Raw genomic sequence first — 14,474 nt, 5'->3', positions numbered from 1 at the left:
CAACACACCTCCTTGTTGTCATGGCTACCAACGACCACTCTTCTTGTGCCAACAAGTCATTGCCTGACAAAACATTATTTCCTATGTTTCCCTGGCTTTTTTGCCTTTTTTATTTCTTGTGTTTTAGACAAAAACAAAAGAAAAAGATCTACAGATTCAGGCTTTTCTTTACCTGTGGTAGTCGGGTAGAATGACGTCACTGACACTATTTAATATGAAAACAAACTTTCTCAAACAAAAAACAAAAACAAAAAAGGAGTGGGTCGGTGTGTCATCTTTACCGAGCACCATACATGTTTTGCTTCACATTCAAATTATTATTTTTCCTTTTCAAAAATAATTCAGAGAGAAAAAAAACAGAGAAGTCAAATATATCAAATTTGCACGAATCTTCTAGTGAAGGTGCCTCCTCCTTCTGACCTTAGGGTAACTAATTTCTCAGACAGTGACATGACAGTGCGCTGGGAAGCTGCAGCTGATGATGATGTTTCTTACCTCACTAAGTGGAGGCGACCTGAGACAGGTGGGGAAGAACTATTGGATTGTTGGGGTACATATTATGAAGTAAAAAAAATACAATATCTCAATAAACTGTTGTCCTGTGTCTTAAGGAGTATGAGATATCACTGTCTGCACTCTATGGAGATGGAGCTCAGAGTGAAGCTGTGGCCATACGCTACAGCACCTGTGAGTCACACATTTTCTGATCCTGAACGTTTGTCAAACTCAGGAGGGGAGAGCCTGAAACCATTTACCTAAGTCACATTAGCAGCAGTGTTCAGCCTAAAAAATAGACAAGTTAAAAGTCATGCATCCATATTATTTGTTTATTTATTAAATTATTTTCGAGACACTGTTAGTTGTTAGAAGCCAGTGTTTTAATGACAGGACATATATGACAGTAATGAGACAACCTAAGATATCCAAGATTAGCACAAAAACACAAATAGAATCACAGAAAGCGTGTTTCTCTCCCGTTAGTCTTTAGGCCCAGTTACCTTTTACTTTTCTGTGGTCAGTAGCCCTTCATGTCATATTCTGTCTCTATGTACAATATAGCATTACTAATACAAGAACCTATATGTAAATGAACTTCATTGTGTAATTGATGGCAGTTCTCAAAGTACTAGTCACTTAAAGGTTAAATTTCACATCGAAATTCTCATATTATATTCTATTTGAATGTTTAAAAAGAAAAATATCACAGTATTTATGCTTTCACTGAGCATATACCTGCATCAATGATGAACTCTCAAGGCTGAAAAGTCCTGGCTTTGGTCAGCCACGGTCCACGCACACGCACACGTCACCAATCCCTGACTGCTTGATCATAACAGCAATTGGGCTGCTGGGAACATGACGGGCGTTCTTCTTGATGTTAACAAGGTGCTCACCAATCTCCCTGGGAACAAACGAGATTCCTAAGACAGACCGACAAAACAGATGTTAACAACGCTTATTCTTGTGTGTGCATGCAGCCCGTTTCAGTTGCTCCTGCTTCTTTCTCCACGCTTTAACTTTTATTACTTTCCCCCTCTGTCTTTTACTTAAGGGTTAATAAAGTATTTGGATTCTGATGAGTCTCATTGTTTAGCAAACTTCTCACTTATCAGACGGACACTCACCAATGTGAGCGTTACGCAGCATCTTCAGCAGGCAGGGCTCCTCTGGGCCTGAGGGTGTTGTAAGAGGGGCTGTCAGCTGGCTGAGGTCACGCTCGCCTATGTCCAGTGGAATATCTGCAGCAGAGCCCGCCTTCAGTGAAGTATGTTGGCTGGAAGGCTTTCAGGCCCGTCTTTGCCACTCCAGGGTCAGAGACCTTCACCTTGTTTGGATGACAGCCTGCTCTGATATTCATCTGTGGGCACAAACACCAAAACTCAAGAGACTTTTCAGTGAGAAGAAAAGGCAAACCTTGCATGCCAGAGTGAAAGTGAGAGTGTGTGAGTGCATACTCACCCTGAATGGACTCTCAGGGATGTTAGCGTCTCCCCAGGAGACCATCACAGTGTGCTTCACAGGCTTACGTGGGGTGCAGGTGTATGTGCTGTTGCTATTATCCTTAACCTGGACATCCACAGAATTGACTTCACCATCCTGTGCAGAAGACAAGGGATTATAGTTCAATCAGATTTAACACACTGTATTTTTCGGACCATAAGGCGCACTGTCGATGAACAGGTCTGGTTTCATACATGAGGCGCACTGGACTATAAAACGCATTAAGCGAAACAAAACAGCCAGATAAGTCAAACTTTACTCAACTCTTTCTTCTTGCTTCCTCCACTTCCGTACCATTGATTCATTCATGTTGAAATCTCTCGCAGCTGCTCTATTCTCATGTTCTACTGCGTGACTGACAGCCTTGAGTTTGAAATCCGCTTCGTCAGCATGTCTCTTAACAGGTGGCATTTTGGGGTCATGATCCACACACAATACAGTAATATTATGTTGCAGCACAGTACGTATCACTCCGCCAGGCTCCTGACTACGTAGCCGTAATGCTCCGACAATCCATCAAGCGGTGCGACTTCGTAGCTTACCAAAGTCGTACTAAAACATTTTTTGACAGATTTTTAAGCGCCGTGTATTACATAAAATCGGTTCAAGGTCAGTAAGCACAACCACAATTCATACATAAGGCGCACTGTCGATTTTTGAGAGATAATTAAAGGATTTTAAGTGCGACTCATAGTACGAAAAATACGGTACATACAATATATTTAACATATTTGTGATCATATACAAAGCCAGATATACCTGGGCTATAATTTTCAGAGGAGCTTTTCCTCCTTGCTTGGCATCAACTGTGAGTTCACTGGGTTTTCCAACAGCCAGACCACTGCTCTGTAGGCCTGGACCGTGCGCCTTAACCTAGAGAAAACTATTTTAAACAAACAATTAAAAAAGGAACAAGTCAAAGATCTACTATAGCCAAAAGATCATTTACAGACTATAGCGCTGTGAAAAAATATTTGCCTCCTTTCTGATTTCGTATCTTATTCCATATTTGTCACACTTACACGTTTCAGATCAATAAATTTTAATATTAGACAAGAATGTCTAATATTAAACGGCAGTTTTCAAGGGGAAAAAGCTATCCAAACATACTTGGTCCTATATGAAAAAGTAATTGCACCGAATTAAATAAATTCTAACAACAGCTTATCAAGTTTAAAGGCGCTTCTGCTGTTTAACACGACCTCTGCTAGTTTCCTCTTTCTGGCGCAAAGCGGGAGATAAACAAGCAAGAGAGACGGGACTTGTGGCAGAAACGCCGATCAGCTGATCATTGATCAGTTTCATGATTGAAGTAGCAGCAGGAGAGGGAGAACGAGAGAAGAAGAGGCAGCTGTGCAGCAAAGACACAGAATAACTCCAGCTTTTTGTCTTTTTTTATTGTAGCTGAAGTACGGGACAAATCGCTTTTATTTTCAGCTCAATACAAAACGCATAATATTAACTCTGAATACCAGAGGATTCCGTTTTTTATGGCACGGTTGGCTCTACTAACTAACCATATGAATAAAATAAAGTTCACCAGTAACATCATAACACCCACCCAACTGTACAGAAACTCCATCATGCTAGCTAGTACACAGTACGAGTTATTGTAACTGACTGTAAAAAGTTAGCACAAGGAAAATAAACTCCACCTAAACTTGGTTTGACCCAGATAGACTGCAGGTCATAACTTCTTACCTGAAGCTCATTTCACCTGACAGTCGGACTGGCGGCCGCCTTGCGTCTCTCCACCTCCAGTCCTTTCCCCCATCCACCTGCTGGCCTCCACCACTTGCTAATTTGACTGAATGTGTGAAAGCTCCACCATAGCCACTACCAAACAACTGAGTTATTTTTACACGTCTGCCAGCATCTGTCCAATCCGCCACCTTTCACTGTTTACACAGTTAGGAAAAAAAGACAACAACAACAACAAGAAAACATTGGGCCATTTAAAAGGCAAAATGAGCATCGGCCCACCGGGCAAATGGCCGGTATACCCGATGCCCCACAGACAGACTGAGGCCCCGCCGCTATTTTTGAGTGCAAAAATGTGTGGTCTCCAGCTAATGGAAAAGGCTGATCGCGTAGTGCTCTTTAAATAGAACAATTTGCCCCATTCTCTTCGCCCGTCATGTGGCCACATGTGGCGGGCTAGCAGGCTAGCAACATACAGGCCCGGGTTCGAGCCCTCGGCTCACTTCCCTCTGTATGTTCACCTGCTAGGGGGAGGTCCAGGCGGGCGATCTTGGAGTGAAAATTCCAAGGGATGACCCCTCGTAGCCTGGGCTTCCCCTGACTTTTTTTCTTTGCTTTGCTTTTTTTCATTTACCTGCCAGCAACAAACACACCTCCTTGTTGTCATGGCTACCAACGACCACTCTTCTTGTGCCAACAAGTCTTTGCCTGACAAAACATTATTTCCTATGTTTCCCTGGCTTTTTTGCCTTTTTTATTTCTTGTGTTTTAGACAAAAACAAAAGAAAAAGATCTACAGATTCAGGCTTTTCTTTACCTGTGGTAGTCGGGTAGAATGACGTCACTGACACTATTTAATATGAAAACAAACTTTCTCAAACAAAAAACAAAAACAAAAAAGGAGTGGGTCGGTGTGTCATCTTTACCGAGCACCATACATGTTTTGCTTCACATTCAAATTATTATTTTTCCTTTTCAAAAATAATTCAGAGAGAAAAAAACAGAGAAGTCAAATATATCAAATTTGCACGAATTTCATGGGCCGGCAGGTGGCGCAGAGCATTTGCCGGTGTTGTGCCTAAAAGTGATTGTCTGCCAGAAAGTGATTTCCGTCCGCGGGAGCGTGCGCAGCCTACTTGCACTAACACTTCCGCGTTCTATGTAGTCCTGCCCCAGTGCTTCCGGTGCGGTTAAACCATGGCGACGTTCTACACTCGATGCCTACAAGAGCTCCCAAAATTGAACATCACCGATGTTCATCGGATTTGCAGAGTGACGACTACCCCCGCCAGCAAATTAGATAAAGGATTTAAGTTATATGCTGCATCATATATACACAACTACGAAGGTAAGAAAACGTAAATTAACCGACAAAGAAACGCTAGCTAACGTCAAATGCAAACACTACGTTACTCCGCTATGTCCTTCATTTGATGTCAGTTCTCTACATTACATGTTTTCTTAAACGGTGTTTTATGTCGTCCTAAACTATAGTTGAGGTTTTTTTAACTAATGTCACTTTTGTTGTTAGACACTGTTATATTAGCGTTAGGTAGTTGGCTAACTATGGAGGTAGTTAACTACCTAATGCTACTCTTGCTAAGTGTAAAATATATATGTTTAAGACATGCTGAAATGAGTAATACAGAAATAATGCTAATGGTACTTGTATCTGTATTCAGTGTCCAATAAAGACAGGTTGTCAGGGGAGGTCGGTGTGAGAGCCCTGTGCTACAGGTCGATGAGGAAGAGTGAGGCACCACACAGACTAAGTGTAGGCAGGAAGCTGTGTAAAGTTGTTAATCCCCGTTCTGTGGGGTTCAGTTCATTTAAGCATTAGTTAAGTTCATTCCTAAAGGCCCATCAACTTGAATGTTTTCCTTGTCTCCCTGCTTTATCACTCCTAATTTGACTAGTCAGATAGTTAAATCAACGTGTGTTTGGGTGATCAGAAACATTTGACAACAAGTTAATACTGCAAATATACACAATCTAAGTTATTACAGTTATCAAGCATGGTTAAGTTGTTTTAATAGGGAGAGAAGGAAACACTAAGCATTCAGGAGGGTACGTAACCATAACACTGAACTATGTTCCTGTTCAGCTCTTCCATGAAGATGTTACATTTTTAATTTTCGTTCTTTCTTCTTAGATTAAGCTTCTGGATTCATCGCCGGTGATACTGACACATAGCCAGTGCTCCTGTGTGGCAGGCGCTGTTATGTGCAATCACACAGTGGCATTGCTCTTCCAAACAGCACACTACTCACAACTCAGAGTGCCGGTTGTCCCCCCTGTGCATAGCTGCACGGAATCTGAACAGCAATGGCACAAGCCACGGACAGTGGTAATTTAAATGAGGTTAAAGTTTTTGAATTAGTCCGTGTTTACATATGAACAGCAACACCATCCATAGTAAATGTGTCTTCTGTTAGGGTGTGAGGCCAGGACCCATCAACTCCATGGTCTTCACTAAGCCGGTACCAAATAGGATGGCCCAGACTGGAGTACGGTAATTACATTTGTAAAATTTGGTTTCATGTGTTACAAATGTATGTTGCTATTTTTTTCATACATACATGTGACAGAATAGGTATTAATTTACATACAACATTACACTTTCTGAAGACTGCTAACTCAGTCATGTACATCCCAGTCTCTAACTTATGCACCACTGTTTTACACCTTTTAGTTTTTAGTTTAGTTGTTGTTCAGTATAATAACCTTCTCCCTTACATTATTGTCATTGATGTTTTCTTTAGGAGTGGCTTCTACAGAGGCATGGTGGGTCCGTTACCAGATCCCTGCTTGTTCAGAATAACGGAGGCATATGCAAAATTTAATATTGAGGACAGGCCACTTGTGACCACAATGAACATGAGACCTGACAAGCCCCTTGTGGAAAGTGCCTTTGGGCTGGTGCAGGAGGGCAGTGTTCTGTCATATCAGCAGCCGGTTTTGACAACCTGGTACATCACACTACACCGCGATGCACCACCAACACCGCACTTGCCTCTGGAGGGGTATGACATCTTGCCATCAGATTGTGTGTTTGTGTGCTCAGAAGAAGAGCTTCTGCATCTGAAAAGCTTGTCTGTAACTCTGGAAATGGCTCACAAAATAGAGGAAGCTACACGTGAGCAAAGCTCTTCGTCTGAGTGGCATCAGCTCCGCAGGCCCAGAGTGACTGCCTCTAGGTTTCGGGAGGTGTGTCACGTCAGAGGCCAGAGCTCGGCCGAGTCACTAGCAGAGCGTATATTGAAGGGAACAAGGCAGACAGCAGACATGAGGAGAGGAACTGAGATGGAGCCTGCAATAGCAGCAGAGTATAGTAGGCTAATGAATGTTAACTACTCACCCTGTGGTCTGGTCATTCACCCCATTGCTTGCTGCATCTCCTGATGGTGTTGTTTTTGACCCCAATGAATACCCCTAGTTTGGCTTCGTCGAATTCAAATGTCCCAATGTACAAAACTTTATTGACTGCAAATATGTGCAGATGGAATGTGGTACCCCTAAACTAAAAAAGAGCCACGCATATTACTGGCAAGTGCAAGGACAACTGCTCATCAGTGGGATGCAGTGGTGTGACTTTGTTGTGTGGGCACAAGAGGACTACCTAGTGCAAAGAATATACATGGATATAGATGTGCACAATGCAATCAGAGAAAAGGCAGACTATTTCTTTTTTTACATATATATGCCAAGATACCTGTGTTTGGAAAAAATGAACAGTGAAAACAGCAAAAAGAAAAACAGATCCTTCAGGCTGGCTGGAACAAAATAACTGATGTTTTATTTTCAATATATTTCATGAATTCTTTTGTTGTTACATGTTACTTCTATGTGACATCAATAAACTGTTATTTAAGCAATGGCATCAATTTAATTTTTAAAAACACACATTAAAACATTGAATTTGTGCAGAACTTATTTACATGGTAAGTATTTAAAACTCCATGCCTAGCATACTGATATACATTTAGACAATAACACAACTGAACTGTAGAAAATGACAAATGGTATTTTTGATGTTACAAAAGTTCAATGTCACTTATGGTTTTAAAACGATTTAGTGATTTACTTTATAATTTTGATAAATAGTTTTGTTGAATCTGAATAGTAATAATAGTAGTATAATTAAACAGTATTATTAACATTAAACATTTGCAATGAATTTGAATTATCAATAACTGAAACTCAACTATCAGCACTCAAGTACCAGTTCTGTAATCAAGTATTGTCAGCTGAGAAGGAAGAAATTCAACTGTAGTGGCCTCAGCTGCAGGTCATTTTCCATAAGTTACTTGTACTGGCACTGGTGTCTTGGGAAAAATCCATCTTGTCTCACTTAACCCATTTAACTAATGCTGTGTTCTGGTAATTTGACAGCATACATGCCACTGCAAACAGTTGGTTGATATTATAAACATGTGACATGGTAATGATGCTATCAAAAAGTTTGTTCTGTTTGATCCTCCTAATGACTCGCTCCACATGTACCCTGAGTCTGGCTATGGCCTGCGTCTCCTTAACCTGGTATGCTGGCATCTGCTTCTGCTTAGATAGAAAAGGTGGGCAGTACACTTTGCATTTACAACAATCAGTGATTAGGAAGCCCTTATCTACCATCACTGCCATGTCTTCAGTCAACTTCTCAGCAATGCCTGATTGTTTGAATAGTTCCTTGTCACTAACCGAACCAGCATACAGATTAGAGATGAATGTCACTGGACCATGTGGAGCTATGCCAACCAGGGCTTTCATCGTACAGTGGGATTTGTACGAAGAGTACATTTCACTTTGGAGAAGTGGTGAGGATGGTGTCTGACACCTCAGCTCTGTACAGTCAAGGATCATCTGGGTGTCTGAGAAATCTTTGAATTCCTCAGGGAGGTAAGCTTGCACTTCTTCACGTGTAAGCCAGATGCACTGAGACCCCAGTGCAGTGGCAAGAAAATTTGTCCATGTTGCAATAATGCGGCTCACTGTGGACTGGTGCATGTTAAATCGGTGTGCCAGGTCCCTCTCCTTCAAATGTTTTGTAATGGTTAGGCATACCATACTGTACCATGGGGTAAACAATGGGTTTGCCCGTCTCTCTTGCTTGTTTATCTCCCGCTTTGCGCCAGAAAGAGGAAACTAGCAGAGGTCGTGTTAAACAGCAGAAGCGCCTTTAAACTTGATAAGCTGTTGTTAGAATTTATTTAATTCGGTGCAATTACTGTTTCATATAGGACCAAGTATGTTTGGATAGCTTTTTCCCCTTGAAAACTGCCGTTTAATATTAGACATTCTTGTCTAATATTAAAATTTATTGATCTGAAACGTGTAAGTGTGACAAATATGGAATAAGATACGAAATCAGAAAGGAGGCAAATATTTTTTCACAGCGCTATAGTCTGTAAATGATCTTTTGGCTATAGTAGATCTTTGACTTGTTCCTTTTTTAATTGTTTGTTTAAAATAGTTTTCTCTAGGTTAAGGCGCACGGTCCAGGCCTACAGAGCAGTGGTCTGGCTGTTGGAAAACCCAGTGAACTCACAGTTGATGCCAAGCAAGGAGGAAAAGCTCCTCTGAAAATTATAGCCCAGGTATATCTGGCTTTGTATATGATCACAAATATGTTAAATATATTGTATGTACCGTATTTTTCGTACTATGAGTCGCACTTAAAATCCTTTAATTATCTCTCAAAAATCGACAGTGCGCCTTATGTATGAATTGTGGTTGTGCTTACTGACCTTGAACCGATTTTATGTAATACACGGCGCTTAAAAATCTGTCAAAAAATGTTTTAGTACGACTTTGGTAAGCTACGAAGTCGCACCGCTTGATGGATTGTCGGAGCATTACGGCTACGTAGTCAGGAGCCTGGCGGAGTGATACGTACTGTGCTGCAACATAATATTACTGTATTGTGTGTGGATCATGACCCCAAAATGCCACCTGTTAAGAGACATGCTGACGAAGCGGATTTCAAACTCAAGGCTGTCAGTCACGCAGTAGAACATGAGAATAGAGCAGCTGCGAGAGATTTCAACATGAATGAATCAATGGTACGGAAGTGGAGGAAGCAAGAAGAAAGAGTTGAGTAAAGTTTGACTTATCTGGCTGTTTTGTTTCGCTTAATGCGTTTTATAGTCCAGTGCGCCTCATGTATGAAACCAGACCTGTTCATCGACAGTGCGCCTTATGGTCCGAAAAATACAGTGTGTTAAATCTGATTGAACTATAATCCCTTGTCTTCTGCACAGGATGGTGAAGTCAATTCTGTGGATGTCCAGGTTAAGGATAATAGCAACAGCACATACACCTGCACCCCACGTAAGCCTGTGAAGCACACTGTGATGGTCTCCTGGGGAGACGCTAACATCCCTGAGAGTCCATTCAGGGTGAGTATGCACTCACACACTCTCACTTTCACTCTGGCATGCAAGGTTTGCCTTTTCTTCTCACTGAAAAGTCTCTTGAGTTTTGGTGTTTGTGCCCACAGATGAATATCAGAGCAGGCTGTCATCCAAACAAGGTGAAGGTCTCTGACCCTGGAGTGGCAAAGACGGGCCTGAAAGCCTTCCAGCCAACATACTTCACTGAAGGCGGGCTCTGCTGCAGATATTCCACTGGACATAGGCGAGCTTGACCTCAGCCAGCTGACAGCCCCTCTTACAACACCCTCAGGCCCAGAGGAGCCCTGCCTGCTGAAGATGCTGCGTAACGCTCACATTGGTGAGTGTCCGTCTGATAAGTGAGAAGTTTGCTAAACAATGAGACTCATCAGAATCCAAATACTTTATTAACCCTTAAGTAAAAGACAGAGGGGGAAAGTAATAAAAGTTAAAGCGTGGAGAAAGAAGCAGGAGCAACTGAAACGGGCTGCATGCACACACAAGAATAAGCGTTGTTAACATCTGTTTTGTCGGTCTGTCTTAGGAATCTCGTTTGTTCCCAGGGAGATTGGTGAGCACCTTGTTAACATCAAGAAGAACGCCCGTCATGTTCCCAGCAGCCCAATTGCTGTTATGATCAAGCAGTCAGGGATTGGTGACGTGTGCGTGTGCGTGGACCGTGGCTGACCAAAGCCAGGACTTTTCAGCCTTGAGAGTTCATCATTGATGCAGGTATATGCTCAGTGAAAGCATAAATACTGTGATATTTTTCTTTTTAAACATTCAAATAGAATATAATATGAGAATTTCGATGTGAAATTTAACCTTTAAGTGACTAGTACTTTGAGAACTGCCATCAATTACACAATGAAGTTCATTTACATATAGGTTATTGTATTAGTAATGCTATATTGTACATAGAGACAGAATATGACATGAAGGGCTACTGACCACAGAAAAGTAAAAGGTAACTGGGCCTAAAGACTAACGGGAGAGAAACACGCTTTCTGTGATTCTATTTGTGTTTTTGTGCTAATCTTGGATATCTTAGGTTGTCTCATTACTGTCATATATGTCCTGTCATTAAAACACTGGCTTCTAACAACTAACAGTGTCTCGAAAATAATTTAATAAATAAACAAATAATATGGATGCATGACTTTTAACTTGTCTATTTTTTAGGCTGAACACTGCTGCTAATGTGACTTAGGTAAATGGTTTCAGGCTCTCCCCTCCTGAGTTTGACAAACGTTCAGGATCAGAAAATGTGTGACTCACAGGTGCTGTAGCGTATGGCCACAGCTTCACTCTGAGCTCCATCTCCATAGAGTGCAGACAGTGATATCTCATACTCCTTAAGACACAGGACAACAGTTTATTGAGATATTGTATTTTTTTTACTTCATAATATGTACCCCAACAATCCAATAGTTCTTCCCCACCTGTCTCAGGTCGCCTCCACTTAGTGAGGTAAGAAACATCATCATCAGCTGCAGCTTCCCAGCGCACTGTCATGTCACTGTCTGAGAAATTAGTTACCCTAAGGTCAGAAGGAGGAGGCACCTTCACTAGAAGATTCGTGCAAATTTGATATATTTGACTTCTCTGTTTTTTTTCTCTCTGAATTATTTTTGAAAAGGAAAAATAATAATTTGAATGTGAAGCAAAACATGTATGGTGCTCGGTAAAGATGACACACCGACCCACTCCTTTTTTGTTTTTGTTTTTTGTTTGAGAAAGTTTGTTTTCATATTAAATAGTGTCAGTGACGTCATTCTACCCGACTACCACAGGTAAAGAAAAGCCTGAATCTGTAGATCTTTTTCTTTTGTTTTTGTCTAAAACACAAGAAATAAAAAAGGCAAAAAAGCCAGGGAAACATAGGAAATAATGCTTTGTCAGGCAATGACTTGTTGGCACAAGAAGAGTGGTCGTTGGTAGCCATGACAACAAGGAGGTGTGTTTGTTGCTGGCAGGTAAATGAAAAAAAGCAAAGCAAAGAAAAAAAGTCAGGGGAAGCCCAGGCTACAAGGGGTCATCCCTTGGAATTTTCACTCCAAGATCGCCCGCCTGGACCTCCCCCTAGCAGGTGAACATACAGAGGGAAGTGAGCCGAGGGCTCGAACCCGGGCCTGTATGTTGCTAGCCTGCTAGCCCGCCACATGTGGCCACATGACGGGCGAAGAGAATGGGGCAAATTGTTCTATTTAAAGAGCACTACGCGCACATCGTGCGATCAGCCTTTTCCATTAGCTGGAGACCACACATTTTTGCACTCAAAAATAGCGGCGGGGCCTCAGTCTGTCTGTGGGGCATCGGGTATACCGGCCATTTGCCCGGTGGGCCGATGCTCATTTTGCCTTTTAAATGGCCCAATGTTTTGTTGTTGTTGTTGTTGTCTTTTTTTCCTAACTGTGTAAACAGTGAAAGGTGGCGGATTGGACAGATGCTGGCAGACGTGTAAAAAGAACTCAGTTCTTTGGTAGTGGCTATGGTGGAGCTTTCACACATTCAGTCAAATTAGCAAGTGGTGGAGGCCAGCAGGTGGATGGGGGAAAGGACTGGAGGTGGAGAGACGCAAGGCGGCCGCCAGTCCGACTGTCAGGTGAAATGAGCTTCAGGTAAGAAGTTATGACCTGCAGTCTATCTGGGTCAAACCAAGTTTAGGTGGAGTTTATTTTCCTTGTGCTAACTTTTTACAGTCAGTTACAATAACTCGTACTGTGTACTAGCTAGCATGATGGAGTTTCTGTACAGTTGGGTGGGTGCTATGATGTTACTGGTGAACTTTATTTTATTCATATGGTTAGTTAGTAGAGCCAACCGTGCCATAAAAAACGGAATCCTCTGGTATTCAGAGTTAATATTATGCGTTTTGTATTGAGCTGAAAATAAAAGCGATTTGTCCCGTACTTCAGCTACAATAAAAAAAGACAAAAAGCTGGAGTTATTCTGTGTCTTTGCTGCACAGCTGCCTCTTCTTCTCTCGTTCTCCCTCTCCTGCTGCTACTTCAATCATGAAACTGATCAATGATCAGCTGATCGGCGTTTCTGCCACAAGTCCCGTCTCTCTTGCTTGTTTATCTCCCGCTTTGCGCCAGAAAGAGGAAACTAGCAGAGGTCGTGTTAAACAGCAGAAGCGCCTTTAAACTTGATAAGCTGTTGTTAGAATTTATTTAATTCGGTGCAATTACTTTTTCATATAGGACCAAGTATGTTTGGATAGCTTTTTCCCCTTGAAAACTGCCGTTTAATATTAGACATTCTTGTCTAATATGAAAATTTATTGATCTGAAACGTGTAAGTGTGACAAATATGGAACAAGATACGAAATCAGAAAGGAGGCAAATATTTTTTCACAGCGCTATAGTCTGTAAATGATCTTTTGGCTATAGTAGATCTTTGACTTGTTCCTTTTTTAATTGTTTGTTTAAAATAGTTTTCTCTAGGTTAAGGCGCACGGTCCAGGCCTACAGAGCAGTGGTCTGGCTGTTGGAAAACCCAGTGAACTCACAGTTGATGCCAAGCAAGGAGGAAAAGCTCCTCTGAAAATTATAGCCCAGGTATATCTGGCTTTGTATATGATCACAAATATGTTAAATATATTGTATGTACCGTATTTTTCGGACTATGAGTCGCACTTAAAATCCTTTAATTATCTCAAAAATCGACAGTGCGCCTTATGTATGAATTGTGGTTGTGCTTATTGACCTTGAACCGATTTTATGTAATACACGGGGCTTAAAAATCTGTCAAAAAATGTTTTAGTACGACTTTGGTAAGCTACGAAGTCGCACCGCTTGATGGATTGTCGGAGCATTACGGCTACGTAGTCAGGAGCCTGGCGGAGTGATACGTACTGTGCTGCAACATAATATTACTGTATTGTGTGTGGATCATGACCCCAAAATGCCACCTGTTAAGAGACATGCTGACGAAGCGGATTTCAAACTCAAGGCTGTCAGTCACGCAGTAGAACATGAGAATAGAGCAGCTGCGAGAGATTTCAACATGAATGAATCAATGGTACGGAAGTGGAGGAAGCAAGAAGAAAGAGTTGAGTAAAGTTTGACTTATCTGGCTGTTTTGTTTCGCTTAATGCGTTTTATAGTCCAGTGCGCCTCATGTATGAAACCAGACCTGTTCATCGACAGTGCGCCTTATGGTCCGAAAAATACAGTGTGTTAAATCTGATTGAACTATAATCCCTTGTCTTCTGCACAGGATGGTGAAGTCAATTCTGTGGATGTCCAGGTTAAGGATAATAGCAACAGCACATACACCTGCACCCCACGTAAGCCTGTGAAGCACACTGTGATGGTCTCCTGGGGAGACGCTAACATCCCTGAGAGTCCATTCAGGGTGAGTATGCACTCACACACT

At 41.7% G+C, this 14,474-nt stretch overlaps 1 protein-coding gene and 1 long non-coding RNA gene across 2 annotated transcripts in view; one reads left to right on the top strand and one right to left on the bottom strand.

Annotated features, from left to right (window-relative positions):
• Positions 1-14,474, bottom strand: part of LOC145419609 (uncharacterized) — a 239,184-nt gene that overhangs the window by 204,320 nt on the left and 20,390 nt on the right. The gene's annotated exons all lie outside the window — the stretch shown is intronic.
• LOC145419741 (uncharacterized) lies at positions 4,891-7,599 on the top strand. Its single transcript, XM_080288129.1, has 4 exons — positions 4,891-5,050; positions 5,855-6,049; positions 6,138-6,214; positions 6,465-7,599. Exons 1-4 carry the CDS (start codon positions 5,021-5,023, stop codon positions 7,102-7,104), a joined length of 942 nt encoding a protein of 313 aa, XP_080144255.1. The 5' UTR covers positions 4,891-5,020; the 3' UTR covers positions 7,105-7,599.

Source organism: Astatotilapia calliptera, chromosome 13 (assembly GCF_964374335.1).
Source record: "Astatotilapia calliptera chromosome 13, fAstCal68.1, whole genome shotgun sequence".
In the NCBI taxonomy this organism is placed as follows: domain Eukaryota; kingdom Metazoa; phylum Chordata; class Actinopteri; order Cichliformes; family Cichlidae; genus Astatotilapia; species Astatotilapia calliptera.
Note: the sequence above shows the minus strand (reverse complement) of the source record. Positions and strands in the feature narration are given on the sequence as shown.